At 46.5% G+C, this 19,746-nt stretch overlaps 1 protein-coding gene across 2 annotated transcripts; it reads right to left on the reverse strand.

Moving 5' to 3' along the window:
* Nucleotides 1-292: 292 nt before the first annotated feature.
* On the reverse strand, nt 293-19,636 carry ZBTB2 (zinc finger and BTB domain containing 2). 2 transcript variants are annotated; one of them, XM_080389699.1, is made up of 3 exons: nt 10,659-19,636; nt 6,534-6,717; nt 293-4,644 (listed from the first exon to the last, which is right to left on the reverse strand). In XM_080389699.1, the coding sequence occupies exons 2-3, from the start codon at nt 6,704-6,706 to the stop codon at nt 3,282-3,284; spliced, it is 1,536 nt and encodes a 511-aa protein (XP_080245825.1). In that variant the 5' UTR covers nt 6,707-6,717; nt 10,659-19,636; the 3' UTR covers nt 293-3,281. The 2 variants fall into 2 exon arrangements, with proteins under 2 accessions (XP_080245825.1, XP_080245824.1); XM_080389698.1 differs by lacking the exon at nt 10,659-19,636 and having other exon boundaries at nt 6,534-8,547.
* Between the last annotated feature and the right edge of the window lie 110 nt (nt 19,637-19,746).

Genomic DNA, 19,746 nt, shown 5'->3' on the forward strand with positions numbered 1-19,746 from the left:
ATTCGGTCACAAATTCCGGAGTCAAAAGTTGAAAGATAAAACCTGAAGTTCTCTCTAACTGTAATAAAAATTCAGATAGGATTTAACAAAGAAGCTTGAACAAAACTACAGTTGTGCTGTAATTACCCAAACTCTGGATGCAGCTGTTAATAACCAGAATATACTGCTCCTAATTTCATTGTAGAGGAACAAAACTGCTCAAGCAGTGTGAGGCAATGACTTAAAACATCGCTGTGAAGCATCTGACAATAAAGGGTATTTAAAATAAACCATTATCATAGCTGAACACATATAAAAATAATCTCTTTATTGTGATTTTTTTTCTCTTTACCTGACAATGTTATTTCTTAAGAATAAATATTAACAGGTGAAAGTATCTCTGCTGAGCCTGCAATTTCACATTCTTGCAGCCAGCAATGCTGTCATAACCAAGTTCTTCCCCAGCTGCTTGTTCCCTGCCCTCCACTGCCCCTTCTTTCTGGCAGTACACCAGCTTGTGAGGCCACACTGCCCACCAGACGAAAGACCTGCCCAAGTGGGAGACACTGCTTTGCACCCTCTCCACCCTGTGATGTTGGCTTGCAGCAGCACTGGCTTCAGTAAGCCTCCTCTCTGCTCATTTCTGCCCTTGCACAACCTGCGAGTCAGCCAAAACCCTCTGCAGAGATAAAACAGGGAGCAGATTTGACAGAAAAAAGGCATTTTTTAAGACTGGTTGTTTTTCAGTGGAATCAGTTCACTTGAGCCCATTCAACATTTAACTGAGCAAACATCATGTTCTCCAAACAGTGCAGAAAGAGAGCTGAGAACAGGAGTAAGGTCGGGACCCAGGGCTGCTGAATGTCCCACAAAAAATGGTGTGGCCATGTGTGCCCTTCTGATAACAACCAGCCACCTGCGGAGTTGAGCTAAACTGTTGGTACTGCACTGGAGCAGAGCTGGAGCTCTGAAAAAGAGCATCTGACTAAGCAGTAACTAATAGCTGAGGTGGCAGCACCTTTAGCAGCTGTAGTAATTTTGGACCTGAACTTGTGACTATCCCCTAAACCACAGCTACCTCAAAAGCCGACCTTACCCTGAATTAGGAAATATTTATTATTTTGTTTTCCTACACTGAGAGCATTCCAAACTAAGTGAGATGAAATAAAAAACATATTTAAAGAAATCATATTGGTAGATGGAAGATCCTAAAAAAGTTTTAAAATGGGCAACACTAAAGTAATTCTATAAGATGTTATTTTTTTAACCTTAAAACACTTTCATACTTTCAAGTAAAATCAATTGATTTAAAATCTGTTACTCTAATACAAGAGACATGATAAACTCAATGGCACTTACAATAAACCTTACAATCATTATTCCATAATAGACTAGAAAAAATGAATATGTAGTGACTTTTTGTGCTAAATCCACTGATTTAAGCTTTAGAAAGCTTATTCACATTTATGATGGAGCTTTTAGTCTGATAAACAGAATACATCGCTTGGCTTTTAAACCAATTCAGTAAAGCTCTTTCAGGAGGATTGAAAACCAACAGCCTTTCGCCTTCAACTCAATAAATCATATCCCATTTAATTCAGTTTTTATTCAATGAAATGATGTATAAAAACTTACAAATCTGAGAACTTAACTATACACAAAAAGATGATATTCAGTTTAAACGTATACACAGAGAAGAGCTGTGGTTTGTGACTCGCCCTCTCCCGCCCCTCCCCCCAAAACACACACTGTCTCCATTTACTATGGGGCACTTACTCTGCTTATGCCTTCTGTTGGCCCAGTAATTACTCGGTGGGCTTCATTGCTGCTGTCAGTTTAGGTTTTTAGGCTACCAGCAAAATATCTGGGCATCTATATAAAATAGTAAGAATCAGCAACTTGATTTTTAACACAAAGATGCAGTGCTACCATCAGCAGTAACTAAAACTACAGAATTCAGCCTTTCAGTTTTTGCAGACTTTGTCTTGGCTTTGAAAATAACAGGACTCTCACAGAGCAGAATGTGCCATCCAGCACTACGGATTCACTTCAAAACACCTGTCATCCCCTGTTGCTAGGATGTCTCTGCACCACTTTTTCTTCCTCTTAACTCATGCCATTAGACCAAATGAAATCATGGACATTCTTTGCCCGAGTAAGGCAAGAAAGCTTTTCTCTCTTCTTTCATCCAGAATGACTCAAACCTATAGCTAAGAACAAATGCACGTGCTGCACTAATGATGGTACAGTGCTCACCAGTATGTCACTTCTCTAGTTCCCTTTGTAGCTTGGGTGACAACACTTACCTATAGCTTCTCTTCAACAGGCCAATAAAAATGCACACAGCTCAGGACGTTTTCAATTTAATTAAAAATAACCTGTGCAATGATTAGGTTTGTCAAACAACTAAAAGACTTTCAGGGCTGAATCTGAGTAGACAGCCAGTTACTTAAAAAGGATGTGTGCATTTATTTACCTGTACCAAACAGACACACAAACACTTTATATATATATATACACATATATATATATAAAAATCTTTATACATATACAGCATTTTATATATATATATAAAGATTGCCATCACATTATTATTACAGCTACTTAAGTCAACATTTGACTAAGTAACTACTTTTCTTGACTCAGTGATGCTCTCTGAAACAGATACCCAAAGGCATACTTGAAGCAAAACATAAGGCTAAAAGAAACCCAACACCCTCAGCTCTTTTTAACTCAATGAACACATTTTTGCATTCATTGAGAAAAGTTCTGATGGTTTTAAGTTATAATCTTAATTTGCATGTGGACTTGCAAAAAGCATGGTGTTTAATTTGCCAGATCTTCTCAAAATGCCTTTTACCAGGGAAACTAATATATATATATACACACATACATATATATATATATATATTTCCTTTGCTTACCAAACTGATACTGTTTCTTATTACACTCATCATTGTATCTAAATACACTTTTAAGCAATCTAAATTTTGTTTAAAATCTATTAAATTTGGATTAACTAATACTATCAACAAAGTTAGCTGGATTATTTTTTCACACGTTCCTTTGTATTAAAATCAATTATGTTGTGGTTTGATGCAAGAGCTTTTTGTTTGTTTTGGTGGGAGAGGCAAAGTCCAATTTCCTAATGTGCCAGTACAGTTCTGGTTGCTGAAGACAAAGGGTGGGAAGGAGGCTGGTGGAAAAGATGGCAGGAGTGAGGTAAGAGGTGAGGGGAGGAAAAAATTGATTTAATAAAAAATGAGTAAAGAAACTTTAAAAAATTCATATAGGTTTCACATTCAGTCTAACAACACTGCTTCCTGCTCCTTTTTGATGGAGGCTAACACTGCATTATCAGTCTCTGTGGCTTCTGTGTCCCCACCACCTAGCAGAATGGAGCGATCTTCTTCTAGTGTAAAGACAGAGTTTTGATTTTGGCACGAATGTTTAACTACTTCATTGGGAGTTGAAAACGTTTTGTCACACAAGTTACATTTGTAGGGCTTGTTGGTCTGTACTAGCATGTTGTCCATTTGACTGCCTTCCTCAAAAGTACAGAGTTCCAGAGTCTGTTTGTCCACCATCGTGTACGTGTCCATGCTCTGGTTTAGGCACACGTGTCTGGCAGCCTGGTTAGCCCTACAAAAGCTTTTGTCACAAGTGCTGCACTTGAAGGGCTTCCCCGTGTGTATGTACATGTGCTCCCTCCAGTGGCTTTTCTGAATAAATTTGCGACCACAGATGGAACATTCGTATTTCCGTCTTTTTACTTCCCTCTCTTGATCTGCCTGCTCCAAGTTGTCTATGTCTGCAATATCAGAGGGGGGCGGTGTCTCCGACTGCTGCTGCCCATCAATTATTGGGGAGTCTGAGATCTGCTGTAGCTCGCTGTCACTAATCATCCCTGCTTCAGGCACTTCCACGGCATCTTTATCAGCTGTGTTGTTACACAGAGACAAAGAAATATTACTTTCTCCCTGCTGGCTAGATGTGAAGGGAACTCCTGTGTGGATCTGCAGGTGCTCACGCAAACTACTTCGCAAATTGAACCGGCGACCGCAGAGGTGGCAGGCATAGTATTTTGGGAAGCTTCCGTTCCTTTTCATGATGCTTGGCTTGACATGTGCTATTGTTAGTGAGGCAGGCTGTTCATCTGAAGAAGATGCTTCCATATTGGCCTCTTCTCCTGCAGGTGAGTTGTTACCAGCAGCAGATACCAATTCTGGAGATAAAGAAGATGGCAATGGGTCGGAAGTGGATATATTCGTCCGGGTCACTTGTGGCAGAGTTGTAGCTAACTGCGAGAGCTGCGAGCCTTCAGAAACCTGCTCTTGGTTCATCCGTGATGTCTGTGGCCTCGGTTCTCGCCCGAGTTTGTCAGTCGCTGATGTAACCTTAGTGGGATGTCTTATCTGGTGATCTGCAATCTGAATGCCATATAATGAAGATGCTAATGGAAAAACTTGATCTGGGTGAGAAAAAGTTCCCTGACTTGCAAGGCTGGCCTCTTGAATTAGTGGATATGCATGCAGAAACTTTATTCCCTGTTCTAGTCGAACTGGGTCAATGAGTTGTGGTGCCATCTTCCCAGTGTACATCAAATGCAAGAGATAACTGAAGATATCTGGCTGTATGTCAGTTGCTTTCAAACGTACACATTCACTGAAAGATGAAACAAAATGATCAATAAAAGATAAGGAGAATCTTTTTTACCAGATCTAGGTTATTCAAGCATTGATAAAAATCAGAGGCATCTATACTTAAATTCAGGACAGAAACTGCAATAAATATAAGGAAATGCCTTAACACAAAAGAACTAATCTTACCGGCTAGAAAGATGCCATTTTTTTCCTCAGGGAAGTAACAGGTTTGAAAAACAAAGCTGTCCCTTTCTATGAATCTATACCTTTCTAAACTGCTGTTATATTATAAATTTGTTGTCACGTATTAATAAATTTTGTAAATTGCAAAGATATTTTCCCCCTTTTTTTGGTTGGATTCAAAGACGTCTGTAGCTAAATTAAATCCTGCTAGCACTGACTCATAAATTCACAATCCATTAGACTTTTCTCAGTACTTAGCCCTGAAAACACCTCAAATTCCTCTGTCACTTGCCTGTTTGGCTTCTATGTCTTACTAGTGTTTACAGCTACAGTTCTGCAAATGTGTGGTATCACCTTGTCTTATGATCCAGAAACCATGCAGGGCAGGGTGTGAATCCCCTGAGGATCTGATGCAGCAGGTGTAGCCTGAGCACATCTAACCCGTGGAGGCCAGGCTCCCTACAAAGCAGAACAGTAGCTTCTTTCCTTGAACAGGGAGAAAAGAAACAGTAGCACCAGTGGTACACCTGGTCAGCCTAACAGTCCCTTCACTAGTGCTCAGCAAAGGGAGACACTTTGGCTGTGATTCCCTCTTCAGCCTAACAGGACTGAAACCAACATCATCCTCCAATGGAGAGCATGCCCTGTGCATCAACCTTTAGGATAGTCGGGATTAAAACACCCACCACTCCTCTGGTTGAAGCTGGATCTCTGTGCAGGAAGAGCAGCAAGGTTCACAGAAGGAAGAAAATCAGGAACATCTTGGTTAGGCCAGTTAACTAATGGGAGAGGATCTGGGATTCTAACTTTCAGAGTTATTTGTAGCTCTTGTGTGAAACAAACATTAAACAAAAGACAGAAAACGGCCATAACTGCATGCTGCAGTCTGAATGTTCTAATCGCAGTAGGCTACCAAGCTGAGGAGGAAATTATAGCCAATTCTTCCATTTCTTGAGGTGTACCCTTTGTCAGGTCTCTCTCTGACTGCTTTTGAATTCAAATGTATTACACAAAAGTAAACTTTGCAGTGCTGTCTTCCAGAGAGGTCTGTATGCTCTTGTGAGACCGATACATCTGCCTGCAGTCCTGTCTCATTTGCATTTCTGTCCTTGAAGTTTACTTTTAGCTAGAAACAATTAGCCAAAGAGTTGAGAGTTTCACTCATTTAACATAAACATTTTGAGACAATACAAATAATTGGGAAAAATAAAAGACACCCCCCCCCAAAAAATCTTCAAAACAGTCTTACACTTTTGTTATCTTTTCAAGGTTGCCTAACAAAAAAAAAAAAAGAAAAAACAAAAAAAAGAAGAAACACAAACCCCCTTATTTTCCACCACTATGTAGTATTTTATTATTTAACTGGCTTTGGTAAACCAAAAAAAAAAAAAAAATTAAACCCTTTAACCTCTTTAATAAGTCCATTTCTCACAATCTCCTAGCAAATACTTATTAGGCTGCATACAATGTTACGGAAACGTCAAGAATAGTGTCAAGACAGAGCAGAGGACAGTGAGCGGGGGGAAGGAAAGTGCAAGACTGAAGACAGGATCCTTTAAATATTCAATTCTAGGAATTCCATGCTCTTTTTAAAGTGAGATTCTAGTTATCCATCTTCCTCATGTCATAGCAAGCAGCAAAAAGAACATTTTCAGGTTTCAAAATGTTGCTAGACCTCCTTATCTTACCTAATTGAACAACATTTAAACTGAACTTTTTTATAGTTACCTGGTTTGATGAACAAACAACATCTTGAAGTAGTTGGAGAAAGAAGCAAGGACCGATTTGTGTGCCTTGAAGTAGACATCACCAATGGCAACTGTGCAGTCACACAGGAAACCGAACTCCCTCTGAGCATTTAGTTGCTGCAGCAGAATAAGTCCGTGGTTGGCCAAATCCATTTTTTTACACTCTGAAAAGCAAACGACTTCCATGTAAAACTTAACAGTAGAGGCACAGATGCATCATAGCTGTCTCTTAACAGGTATTTCCTTCTAATATCCGTGTATCATGCTTTAGTAACACCCCTCAATCCCAAGCTACTGTATAGATGATATCTTACACATAGGCAAAGATCTCTGTTTCATGATGGGCAATGCGATTCACAAAGATGCGAGTGATTTGCTGAGGCTTAAAGAGCAAAGGAGAGCCAGGACTAAAGAGTTCTGAAAAGGCGTTGGGCAGGGACAACAACTCAGATACAGAAATATAAATAGCTAAAGGAGAGGAAGAAATTTTAATAAGTAGTAAACCCACCTATTTTTAACGGAAAGAGCAAAGTATTTTGGCTGCCACTCTGTTTGAACAGGAAAAATAAATCTCCCTCCCCCTCACCTAAGTGGGTGGGAGAGACAAGAGCAGAACCCAATAAAAGACAAGTTACATACTTTTAACCTGAATTTTCAGTGTCTCTGTATGTCTTTTACCTAAAAGGTATGTGTCCATCCAGCTGAATCCAAACTCAGCATTAAATAATTAAGCACTTCCTATGGTTATACCCCCTGCTGGGATATACCAGATAAATACCTGAGTCTTCCCAGGCTGAAACAATGTATTCATTCTAGATATCGGCGAGCTTTCTGGACTATCGGAACAGGAGAGGCCAATCTTTCCACCCAACAATTCCTTAATCATTTATTGAGATCAGCTACAACAGCATTCTGTAAGGAGCCTGCGTGCCTGAGTGCCTCACGCTCGCCTAGCAAATCAGGAAAACCAAGGGGTGAGAGCGGCACGAGTTATGATAACTGACAGCAAAACATGGCACCAGCCCGTGCCCCCCTAAACCAGGGCTCCTGCAGCCCCCCACCCTCCCCGCACTTCCTTTCACCAGCTGCTGGAGGCTGCCCTCAAAGAACTACCCAAGAGCCATAAAGGATTTTCTCAAGGATTTGAGGGCAGCCTTGGGAGCACAAATTGGTAACTTAGGGGGGAAAAAGTAGCCAGGGAAACATGTTAGGACAGTTGCATATGGTTGGATGGATGAATATAGGGCTTGTAAGATCAACAACTGGATACAAACTTAACCAAAACAAATATAACTTGGAGGAGAAAAAGTGAAAGTATGAAGTAATGTAGGTCTGTCCGCTGGCATGTAAAACAGCAAGAGAAGCGAACAAAATTCCTGGGCACGTCATGCCCAGAACAGTGCAGATACTCTACGAACAGAAACGAAAGAGAAGGTGAAACCGGAAAAGCAGATCAAAAGCAGTAGATTTATAAGAAGTCTTAGGGGCTTTTTTCCTCCAAATGTAATTGGAAGTTAATGAAATTTTAGGTAAGATGCAAACAGCTTGTTTCTTCTATACAGTAAGACCGTGGCTTTTTGGGAAAGAGGATGAAAGTGTATTATTCCACAATGCCAATATGTTTAGTCATTGGAGAAACAAGTATTGCTACTTGCTGGACAGTGAGGAATGCCCTCGTATTTCAGCCAGTAACCAGATTGACCAAATGCATTCCTTTGCATTCACATGAGATCAGAACTCGTTTGAGTCAGGGGTGTAAGGGCAAAGAGAGAAATGCAATTTAAGATACAGTTGATTATTTCCTTACAGTTAATAGTAATAATAATAACAACAAAATATCAGGCTTCACCTCTCTTCAGGTCCATCCTCTCCTTTGTAAATTACTGTTGGCTAATTACATTTGTACAAACAGTATGCTAAAATCCTCTCCCTCACTCCAAAGGAGGGAATACTCCTGTCGGCAGTAACAAAAATAATGCTCACTGTTATTTAATCCTGCAGTGCCCCATGCAGGTAAACTTTGTGATGTTACAGAAAACATGCTAGATGTTTGGGGGTGGGGTGGGGGTTTTAGCTTTACTTTAGGTTATTCTGTGCGCCACACTTTTTTAATTCATCATTCATCAGTGCCAAGTCTGGTTTGTACTTGGACAGCAAAACTTGCCAGGCAGAGCAAACCATTGATGTTGGGGACTCCAAGCCAGAAAGGCATTCTTTGTAGTTATTATCATCCTAAGTTTGTTTAGCTTATAGTTTCTCCCTTACCCAAACAGCAGTCACTGTGGCAGCTGAAGCTGTTACCCTTTGTCAGAGACCCGAATTAATCTTTTTGCAAAACGATGCGCTGTTTGGACACGTGCGCGATGCTATGTTTTTGTGTATATTTTAAAGATATTTAAGTGCTTTGAACCCAAAGCACTAGAAGAATTACGCTCCAAGGAAATTGCACAGCAAGAGGAAAAGAGTGAGGAAAGCACTCTGTAAGTGTAAGTGTGCATACTCGCGGGAGCTTTACCCGTAGCTACATAAAATGACAGTTAACATCAGCAATGCCATGTTTCAGCGCTGACCAATTCGACAACTGCATAAAGTCCTCCTCGTGCCCCGAAAGCCTGCAGGGACAGCCCTGTCGCTGTGCGGGGACAGGCTGGCCCGGCCCGGCCCGGCTTTACCGCAGCTTCGGCAGTTTCTCCGTTTGCTCGGCGGCGGGTGAGAAGCCGCGCGAGGCCGAGCCCCCCCGAAAGCGGAGCCGTTATCCCGGGACCACCCGGGAAACGCGGCGGGCGCGAGCCGGGCCGAGGCTGAGGAAGCGCCGGTCCCGCGCCGCGGAAGCGGGGACTCAGGCCGCGGACAGGCAGCGGCGGCGAGGGAGGGGAGAGGAGGGCGAGGGAAGGGCCCCGGGGCAGCCGGCCGCGCTGACAGGGAACAGCTGCCGGCCCAGCTCCGGCGCGGCGGACACCGCACCTCCCGCCACCGCCGCTCCCCGGCCACTCACAGGAGCGCCCCAACGCCCCCGCGCCGCGCGGCTGCCGGAGACCCGCGCTGGGGCCCGGGCCGGCCCCGCCCGCCGCAACGGGACCGCGCGCGCGCGCCGGCAGCGGGGACGGGGCGGAGGGAAAGTGGGGCGCGCGCGCCGCTCGGGAGCACCCGCCGCCTGCCGGCGTCTTAGTGCGCGGCGGGGGGGCGTGGCCTGCCGCCCGCCCTCTCCCCCGCCTCCTCCCCCCCGCCCCGTCCCCCCCGTCCCCGGAGTCACGCTCGGCCTCTGTGGCAGAGGTGACGGCGCCCTCCCATTGGCCGCCGGGGCGGAAGGCCGGGTGGCCGCGCGCCGCTCTCACTGGCTGCGCCCCGCCCCTCCTCTCCTCTCTCCGCCCGCCTCCCCCCCGCCGCCCCCCCGCGCACGCCACGCGCGCACGGACGGACGGAGACGGCGCGAGACGCAGCGCGAGCGGAGCCGCCAGGGCGCGCGAGACGGGAACCGCCGCTGCTGCTGCCGCCGCCGCCAGGGCCGCCCAGCCTGCGAGGAGAGACAGGCGGGGCCGCCCCCTCCCGCGCCGCGCGGCGCCCTGCTCCCCCGCCCTTCCCTGCGCCGGATGCCGCCGGAGGGGGGGCCGCCCCGCTGCGGGCGGGCGGGTGCGCGGGCCCCACCGGCCGGGCCGAGCCCGGCGCCGGGCGACACCGGCCCCCCAACCCCCGCTCCCTCCCCCGGCCCCCTCCCTCCCCCGGCGCGGCCCACCCCCCCGGCCCGGCCCGGCCCTCCCCTCGGCGCGGGCCCATCCCCCCCCCCCCCGGGCTGTGTCCCGGATGGAGCCGCCCGGCCCGGCCCGGCGGGGGTTTGTCAGGAGGCCAGGCAGCCCCAGCGGCGCCAGGCGCGGCCCTCCTCCTCCTCCGCGCCCCCTCGGCCCGCCGCGGCGCGGCCGGACCCCGCGGCCGGGCACCCCTCGCACACAATGAGGAGGTAGGGCCGAGCAGGCCCCGCCGCGCCCCCGCGCCCGCCCGCCCGCCGCCGCCGCCGCCTCAGCCCGGGCCGCGGCCGGTGCGGCCGGGCCGGGCGCACGTGCGGGCGGCGCCGGGATCCCCCGCGGGGCGCGGCGCGGCCGGTGCTCACCTGGGGGGCGCGGGCCGCCGAGGCGCTCGGTGCCGGGCGGGCCGCCGCCGTCTCCGCGCCCAGCAGCAGCAGCAACAACGGAGTCAGCGCGGCGGCGGCGGCGGCGGCTTTTCCTGTCCGGTTACGTTAGGGTCACATGACCGAGAGCGGAGCACAGAGGCTGCAGCGAGGAGCCCCCGCCGGGGGGGAGGGGAGGCGGCGAGCGCTGTGGCGGCAGCAGCAGCAGCAGGAGCCACCCAGCCCCCGCCCGCCCCTCCCTTCCCCGCCCGCCGCGCGCAGCGCGGGCCGCACCGGCGGGACCGGCCCCGCCGCCGCCCTCCTGCCGGGCACCCCCGGGGCCGAGGGCCGTCGCCCCCGGCGGAGCGGGGCGCGGGTCCCGCGGCGGGCGCGCTGCCCCTTTAAAACTCCCGGGGGGTGGGGGCCGGTGCAGCCCCCCCTTCCCCTGGCGCCGCTCGCCGCCGGGCGGGGGCGGCCACGCCGCTCGCTGCCAGCGCCCCCTCCGCCGGCCGGGCCGCGGAATAACGGGCCGGGCCGCTGTCGGCGCCCCGGCGGGCCTCGCTCGGGGCCGCGGCAGCGTGCGGGGCCGGGCCGGGGCGGCGCTGCGCTCGCCGCAGCCTTCCAGGCGCCCTGCCGGCCTCGCCGCGGCGGCGGGGGCTGCCCGCTGCCAGCGCGCCCGGTGCCGCCGGGGGCGCCCGGCCTCGACGCTGGGGGGCACCGGGTGGCTCCTGCCAGCGGCGCTCGGCGGCCAGGCGAGGCGGGGGTTGGCGGACGCGGGGTGCCTGCAGGTGCGCCCCCGTTCCCGCGGAGCCGCCAGGGCCCCGGTGACGGGGGAGCAGAGGACTGTGTGTGGGAGCGGCCTAGGCTCTCGGGCACGAACTTTGTGAGCGGTGGCCTCGTCCGCATCCCCCCGGCTTGGCCCCGGGTGTCACGGTCAGGGCTGAATTCGGTGCCGTGGCACGGGGAGGCGGCGGGGCCGGCCCTGCTGGCGTGGGGCTTCGGAGGGTCTTTGTAGAACCATCCTGGCTGTGCTGCGGCGGAGCTGTTTGATGAGAGGTGACAAGTTCACTTGTCAAAAGGAGAGATTCAGGGTACAAAAGTGGAAAGGCTGGGTTTGCTTTTTTGTCTGTTCAGGTGGACGGGCTATCTGAGCTCGGGTTTGTAAGGGGGAGGTGTAGCTGCCTTCCATAAAAATCCCATCTGCAGCTTTGCACAACGGCGGATCCAGTCGTGGGGGAGCGCAGAGGGAAGGCGGCTGTGACAAGGCCTCGTTTTGTCCAAATCTAAGGCGCTGTAAGAATTCATGGGGGCTTATAAAACTGCATAAATAAATGCACCAATGGACACCCCAATACGTGAAAAAATTGTTGGTCTTGCAGAAGTTATTAACTCTGGGTTGTTAGTGCGGAGCAGGGAGGCAGTCTGCTGCAAGAGACCGGCAAGTCCCTAAAGAAATGGATGGGTGAGCCCTGCGCTGGGCTTGAGCTGATTTCTTGGAGTCAGAGAATTGGTCCGGGCATGGCCAGATCTGCACCTTGTTGTAAGATGACTTCGGCTAACTGGAGCAGTGGTGTGGACAAAACCGTTTTCAGAGAGAAACTGCATTGTTGTCAAAAACCTTGTGGGAAGATATGTGGCCAGCAATAGTTCAAGGAGGGTTACTTTACACCCCCTGCCCCGGGGGCTTGTGCCTGCTATCCTAAAGTATACTTTATGTTGTTTGTTAGTAACAGCATATGCTACAGCGTCAACAGTTTGAGTTAGGTCCCTATTATTATTACCTTTTTCAAGGTAGTTCACTAAGCAAGCTTTTAGGGGGCTGGCTGTGGCTGGGGTGATGTTTCCACAGTCATTAAATAAGATGTTCTACCAAACTCTTAATTTAGTGTCTTGACAGCAGGTGTGGTGATAGGGGGAGGAGGAGTCTTGTATCTTGTCTGTTTGTAGATGAATTGCAGTCATTCCAGGCTATTGTTATTTTTACAGGATCTGAATTGATCACGGACTAGACCCGTTTTATGTGAGTCTCACTCTGCCGTCTGCTGCTGAAAGTTAATGGAAGTCTTGATAGACACAGTTTGGGACTGTTTGCTTTATATAGCTCATGAATATTAATTGATTTATCCAAGTTAAGCTGCACTGGAAAACTAACTAGTTTAGTCCTAGAAAAACCAACCTAAAACCCAACAACTTATTTTTAATTTTAGTGGAGCTGAAAGCTGTTAGACTGCTTGCTGCTGTTGCAGTATTTTGAATAAAGTAGCTGATGAGAACTGCATCTTCAGGACCCGCCTTGAGTACCTGTGATGCGCTCCCTACAAAGGATGTGTTTTTAATGGCTCTCTGAGTTCTGTTATGTGAGTGCATGGCAAAAGTTTGTAGAGTGTATTTAACCAGTCTCCTTGGCGTATTTTCCCCTGTACGTTTCCCTTGCATTTCAGCTCTGCGAACTAAATACACAGTAAGGAGAGTAGGTGGACATTTGAACTCAGGTTGCTTAATAGTAGATGCTTTGTCTTAGTCTCATGGAAGGTAGTGAAAGTGTTATAATTTTTAATTTAATTAAGTAGGCTATTTAGGAAAACCAGTGTGTTTCTGGCAGATACACGGTAGGCTTTGTGGCCTGTTTTTTCCTCTTCTGTGTTGCACTTGGGTTGCACTGTGTTGGCATTCGTGTGGGATTCTCCTCTGTGCTATCTCTGAAACTGGAGAAGAATTAACTTAGTTACTTGGACCCCAATACTTAACCCAGCAATAATGCAGTTCTTAATTTAAAAGTATCCAGTCTGATTCAAGGCCCATTGGAATCTGTAGAAAGGTTTCTGTGTCCAGTTTAATACTGCTGAACTTCACGCCTTTGGTGCTGGCTTACACCTGAGACATGCAATCTGTGTCACAGGGAGCGATAAGCAGTTAATCTGTTGCATTTTGGACACTCAATTTAAGATGTGAATCTAAAATTTTACTTCCACCTCATCTTTTTGAGTTTGGGTGGTTTTTTTTCTAACAGTTACAATCCATGCAGCTGAAATTGTTATTAAAATTTATCCTTGTCTCATTAAGTGGTATTGTGCTTGTGGTTTTTATATGCTGATTCCCCGATTCCCCCCTTCCCCCCCCCCCACGTTTCTCGAGGTACTTGCTTAGGATGTCTTTCCTAGTTTTAAGACTTTTTTTTTTAAAAGACTCTTCAGACTGATTCAGACAGTTGCTACACACCTGAGAGCATTCTTAGTTGTGTTGCTGTTGATGATGGGATCAGTCCCTAAGTTCTTGGGTTTGCTTTTGTTTGCACATACCCAGATTAAAGGTAGAATGTTGTCTGGTAGGATTGTATTTTACATTGTAAATGAGCATTCTGCTGATGATTTAAGTGTTAATAGGATGACGAAAGTGTCTGCTAATCTGCATAAAAATTCAGTTGAGCAGTGGGAGGAACTTGATCCAGACCCAGGTGCTGTAAATATGTCTTTTTGGTAGAGTTCAGTTGAAATCTGGAGTGGAATAGCGGATTTTTTTAATCATTATAATCAAAACCTTCACAGCTCTAGTGATGTTGCTCAGAGTCAGACTGCTAAGATTTTGACTAAGTTTTTAGATTTCTCAGCATTTTCAAAAAATAAAAGAGCAGATTCCTCGTTCTGAAGAACTCTTCGCTCATGGTCTCTGCAGCACTGCTGTCCAGTTCCTGTGGGACTGTTGCTGGCTCTGCCGAAGCTGTGGGGATCTGGGAGTTGTATGTCCCAGGTAATGGACGAGAAACCTTCCCTGAAGGTGTGGGGCACAGCTTCCATGCTGGTACACAACTGTAGTAAAACGTGAGTTTATATCATTGCTGTAAATCTGTTTTATTAGCACAGCTGCCATTTCTTACACTTCCACTTCTGATTTATGTTGGTGAGAAGGCTCAGTGGGAAGCATGACAGCTGCAACAGCTCCTCACTAGATGAGCAAATATTGTACCTCTGATAGTCTCTGACCTTTTCATCCAGGGCTATATCCTCCCTCCCTGTTAGAATGTTTCACACACGGTCCGAAACTTGCTCATTTTTCACATAGCATTGGAAGCAGGAAGCACATAAAAGTGATTCCCCAGAAAAAACCCTGACACATGGGTACAGCAGCAGTTGTGGAGTGGCTCTGCTTTTTCTTACCTTGGCTTCCTTGCCACGGGGAGGCTGTTGAGGAACATTCATGATGTGAGTGGTCAGCCCCCAAGCAGATATGAGCTTTTGCGTTTTTGTTGCAAGTAGGTCTGGTTGGCCTAGAGGTGAAGGAGAACTGCGGTGTGTAAGCCACTTCTTGTGTAGGCTGTGTAAGGTGAAAAAATGAAGAAATAGATCTTTGCCATTTTGTAGGCTTGGCTGTTTTTCTGGTATCAGTACATTATTTAGGAATTGCTTCTACACCTAATGAACAAGCCTTTATCAACAGGTAATGAGCAGCAGCAGTTTAGACTGGGGCTGGAGGAAGGGAATATATCCTTTTGTTAGTATAATTTATGTCATCTAAAGAGATGGTTTAACTGTATGTAGAGAATTTTCCTGGTTAGGAGTTTCATCTCCATCAGGAATTGTTAGCGTAACTGAACTGACACAGCTTCTGCAGTGCAGATTAGCCCTCTACTTTCTGCCTTTGCCTTAGCCCCCAGACTAGCCAGTTACATGGGCCCTGCCCGCTTTTAACTGGGAAAGGTCAAAAATGACTACACCTTCTTGGTTGGAGTGACATTTTTAGTGGAGCATGACTATAAATTTACAGTAATATATGTGCTTGTATGTTTTGTTTTCCTTAGGAAAAAGTTTTCAAACTACAACTGTACTGACTTCTTAAAGCCCTTGCAGGTGGGGTGTCCTGTAGAGAAAGAAGCGTTAAGGGAAACAGTGTTGATACTGCATTCACATTACTGTGTAATATCATCTAAATGGTGACTTTATGCTTAGGAGGTACTTAATAAACAGCTTTGAATTAATAGAGAGTTTGTCAGCTTAGTTAGGGAAGTGTTAAGTAGTATATGGGAGGCATCAGTACCTGGCAGTTGCCTCGTTCAGTAGTCATATTTCACCAGTTTGGAAAACTTATTTCCTGAGTGGCTGAGGCTTGAAGACCAACATAAACGGGCGAGTGAATGAACACTAACAGAGAAATGGTGATACTAGTTGTAGCTGAGATGCCTTCACCAGCTGAAAATGGAGTGAAGGAAAAAAATGCTTGTCCTTGTTTTAAGTTTAATAAAGTTTGTTTAAAGAATCAGAAATGTGGGTGGTTGTCATGCTACGTGTGCAAGGAGAGGGGATTTTTTGTTCTGTTTCTTCAGTGTGACTAGGTCTGTCCAGCTCTTACTCTGTTAAAAACTTTGGAGGACCCCAGATTGTTGGAATTGCTTAGTTTTCTGAGATTCAGCCACTTGTGTTTTATGTGTAGTAGAGAGTGCACAGGCAATGTCAAGAAGAATGTCACTAGCAGGCACTTGAGGGATCAGGAGAAACAGGTTACCTCATACAGTGTATAGCTACAGCAAACTAATTTTCTAAGGTTGACGGAGATCTTTGCTTTCCTGCTGATTGTAAAGAGTTACCGTCTCTTAAAAAGCCTTTTCTCAGCTGGGGCTATATACAATTCAAGACACTTTTCTCCCCTCCTAGATAGTTAAGAGAGATAGCTAGGCTTTTTTCCCCTGCTGCTGCTCCTCCCCCCACCCCCCCTCTTCCAAGATGACAAACGTTTTGGGCAGTGGTTTTGGTTTTGAAACCCCATGTGTATCACTTACTGCATCTGGCTACCTCAGACTCTGCATTTCTTTCTGGTAGTTGTCATACTAGTGTCACAAACCAGTCTGCAGACAAGGATAATGAGACTCTTGGCAGTTGTTTAAATGCCATCTGGTGAAGGAAGGTAGTACATCACCGATCAGTAGTTCCAGCCTGTAGACTTTCCTTGGACAGTATCTTGATGGTCTAGGGAAAGCGACCAGTACACCAGTGCCCTTTGCAATTTCTAAATTTGTCTACATGTGAAGGGTCCAGAAATTGGAAAAGGTTCGCTACAGCCATTATTGGTGCCAAGGACATCCATTTGTGTCTTGTAATGTCCAGTACAGTCCTTTACAAAGGCAACTTTGTTACTTAGCTATCAGTAAGTAAACTCATACAGGTGTGCACAAACTATCTATCTGGCTTTTTCCCCACCTTACGAAACTTTGAACTGAAGTTTGTTCAGTTCCTAGGACTAAGGTGGGATGGGGAAGAAGAGTCTCTTACATGTTTTAGTTATCTTGTATTTTTGTTTCAGACAGGCGTTTGACATTGGCGAGAATGTCATCCTTCTCACAGAAGCTCGGATGTGCTGCCTGCACTGAACATATGTTAGTTTTGCAGAGACCTGTAGGGAGGTGCCATGTATGCACGTCCAGAGCAGGGCTGATGTGCTGAGCGGCAGTTGGGAGCAGGGGCTGGCTCTGCTGCCACCAGAGCTGTTACCCCACAGAAATGGGACGGGAAGTCTGGAGTCCCAGCTCCCAGTGTTCTTTGCCATTTTACAAATAGCTGCTCTTACAAAAGCTTTTTAGCGTATCTGCCAAAATTGAAAGAAAATTGTCTGGAAGTTATCCTTTATCTCATCTGATGGAAAAAAAGCACAGAGCAGTCTGCACAGTTCGAATCCTTATAAAGGATGGTCTAACAAGGTTCCATATGAACAGAATTTTGCCATTCAGTCTTAATTTTGTTAAAAAGGTTAAAATTGTAGCATTCTGGATATACCAGGATTCCTCTTTGATTATTCAATGAAGGTGCATGGTGGCCGAGGCAGATGAAAGATGTAGTTCTCACAGCTACAGCAGTTTTGTGTTCCTTCTGGAGCTGGAGTCTCACCTTGCCTCTGCCATAAAGCTTCCTCCGGGTCAGGCCATGTGCACAGCTGCACAGGGTCCCCCCCTATCTCCAGCTTGAAGCAGAAACAAAGATTGCAGGTGGGGGGAGGAGGTTCCCAAGTGCTGTCTGGCTGCAGGAGGGCTCTGCTCGCCACATACAATGTGCTGTGAAAGCTACAGTTGGGTTCCTGACGCACTCAACTTCCCATCGTGGTATTGGTTCTCCTGTGTTCAACATCGTGAGAGTATTCTCACTTTCTAGGATGGTGGGGTTAGCTGCTCATACTTTGATGCAGCTGCCAATGGGTAGTGTGTGGAAAAAAAAGTGGATACAAAGTTTTAACGCACAGGTAAGGCTTAACTGCGGCTGCAAAACTGAGTAGCCACTCAGCGCACTAAGTGGAGCTGGGGGCTTGGCGGGAAGAGTGTGTGGCTTTATAGCTACTATTCTATGTGCGGATATAACCTGATTTAAGCTTTCAGAAGTAACTGTGTTTCTCTTGTTTTAAGTGTTTGACTTGGTAACTCTTAAATACAGTCCCAGGACAGAACACTTAAAATAATCAAGCCTAGATATTTTATGCTTTTAAAGAGCATCTAGGAGTCCTCAAATGGCTCTGTTAAAACCACTTTTCCTGACAGATGCAGTTGGCCTGCCAATTTACATTTCAGCAATCTAGCTGAAATACTGAAATACTGAAACATTAAACATGAGATGAATGAGAACTTACGTTCTTGAGCATAGGTGTTACGCTCAGATGTGGTCAGGAAAAGCCTCTTTGTCTAAAGGGGTGAAAAATGTTTGCCAGAAAAATTACAATTAAAATGTAACCTAATTCTTTGTCACTGGAATTAAGTGCCAATTGGCAAGTTTCTTCTGCTGCATAAAGAATCTAATGTACTATTTCTCTGATAACCCTGTGTAAGTCAGATCAGTGCTGAGGAGCTGTTCTGCAGTGTACTGTGAGAGACTGTCACCCAGCTGTTCTGCTGATGGCACTTTCCTGAGTGGAGCTGGTGGTTCAGACCTTCTCAGCAGTTCAGAAAAGTAGTAGTTGAGCTTTTCCAGAACCAAGATCTCCAGGTACAACCCGTTCTGATTCTGAGGAGAAAGCCTACTCTTTAAGAAGAGCTGTTGCTTCTTAAGAGGCTCCTGCTCCCATGGCACTCGTAACACAATGTAGGGCAAAAGGATGGGTTAGCAGTTGGATGTTTTGGCTAGCTCTCCCTCATTTTATTGCCTTTCCCATCACGTGTGTCTGATGTATTCAACAGGAGTCTAATATCACACTCAGAAATAGTTTTCAGGTGAAGAGAGAACAGTAAGCTACAAGAAACACAGTTGCACTTCTAGCCTGAATTCAGTCATTGTGGCTTGTTAATGAGACTTCAGGAGCTTTTAACAAAATTCTTAAGTTATGTTCCTGAAGCAAGACACTGGACCAACCAGAGTTTGAAAAAGGTGGTAAGACAGCAGTTGTGTAGTAGTTCCTGAAAACACGTTTAGCGAGTGAAGTTGCTGGGAAAGAAGATTCCCTTACAGGAGCAAGTGATAACATTCTAAAAATAGCCATCTACAGACTTATGTAGGCTAGGAGTGGATTTTTTTTTTTTTTTTTAAAAGGAAACTTTTAAAGTTTTTTTACTTCTATTACTCAGGTATTATAAGGTAGAAGAGAAATTTTGTGAACCTTACTTTAGTTTATCATTCTGCTGTAGCTTCATGTGACCTCAGATAAAGTCCAGCTAGTTCCCCTTTCATATAAATACTTTCTATAATAAATGTATTCCCATACAAGTATGTAAACACCTTTTGTGCAACATTAAGTACACCTGCCATGTATATTAAAGTCATGCCAGGTAACTTCAGGAGAACAAGTAATAACGTTGTTTCCAAGCTTGGGACAGTGTCACAGCTATCTAAGAAGGAGCTGGGGAAAACAAGCAGAATCTTCATCATTGCTCAGAAGTGCATGAAGTAGCAAAGTACTTGGCATCTTTTTAACTGTCCAGGGGACAAGGCAGTAGAGTCCTTCACCAAATGAACAGTCAGCACAGAAGGGATTCATCCTTCTGTCTTTGCTCATTATGAAGACAAAGCTACATCTCTCCCTGCATCAGTCCTGCAGACATATGGGCCTACTCACTAGAAAAACCTCCCCTAGAAATATGTCATGAGTATCTCAAGCTTTACACTAGCAAATCTGTAGATTAAGACTT

Source organism: Falco punctatus, assembly GCF_963210335.1.
Source record: "Falco punctatus genome assembly, chromosome: 5".
Taxonomy (NCBI): Eukaryota; Metazoa; Chordata; class Aves; order Falconiformes; family Falconidae; genus Falco; species Falco punctatus.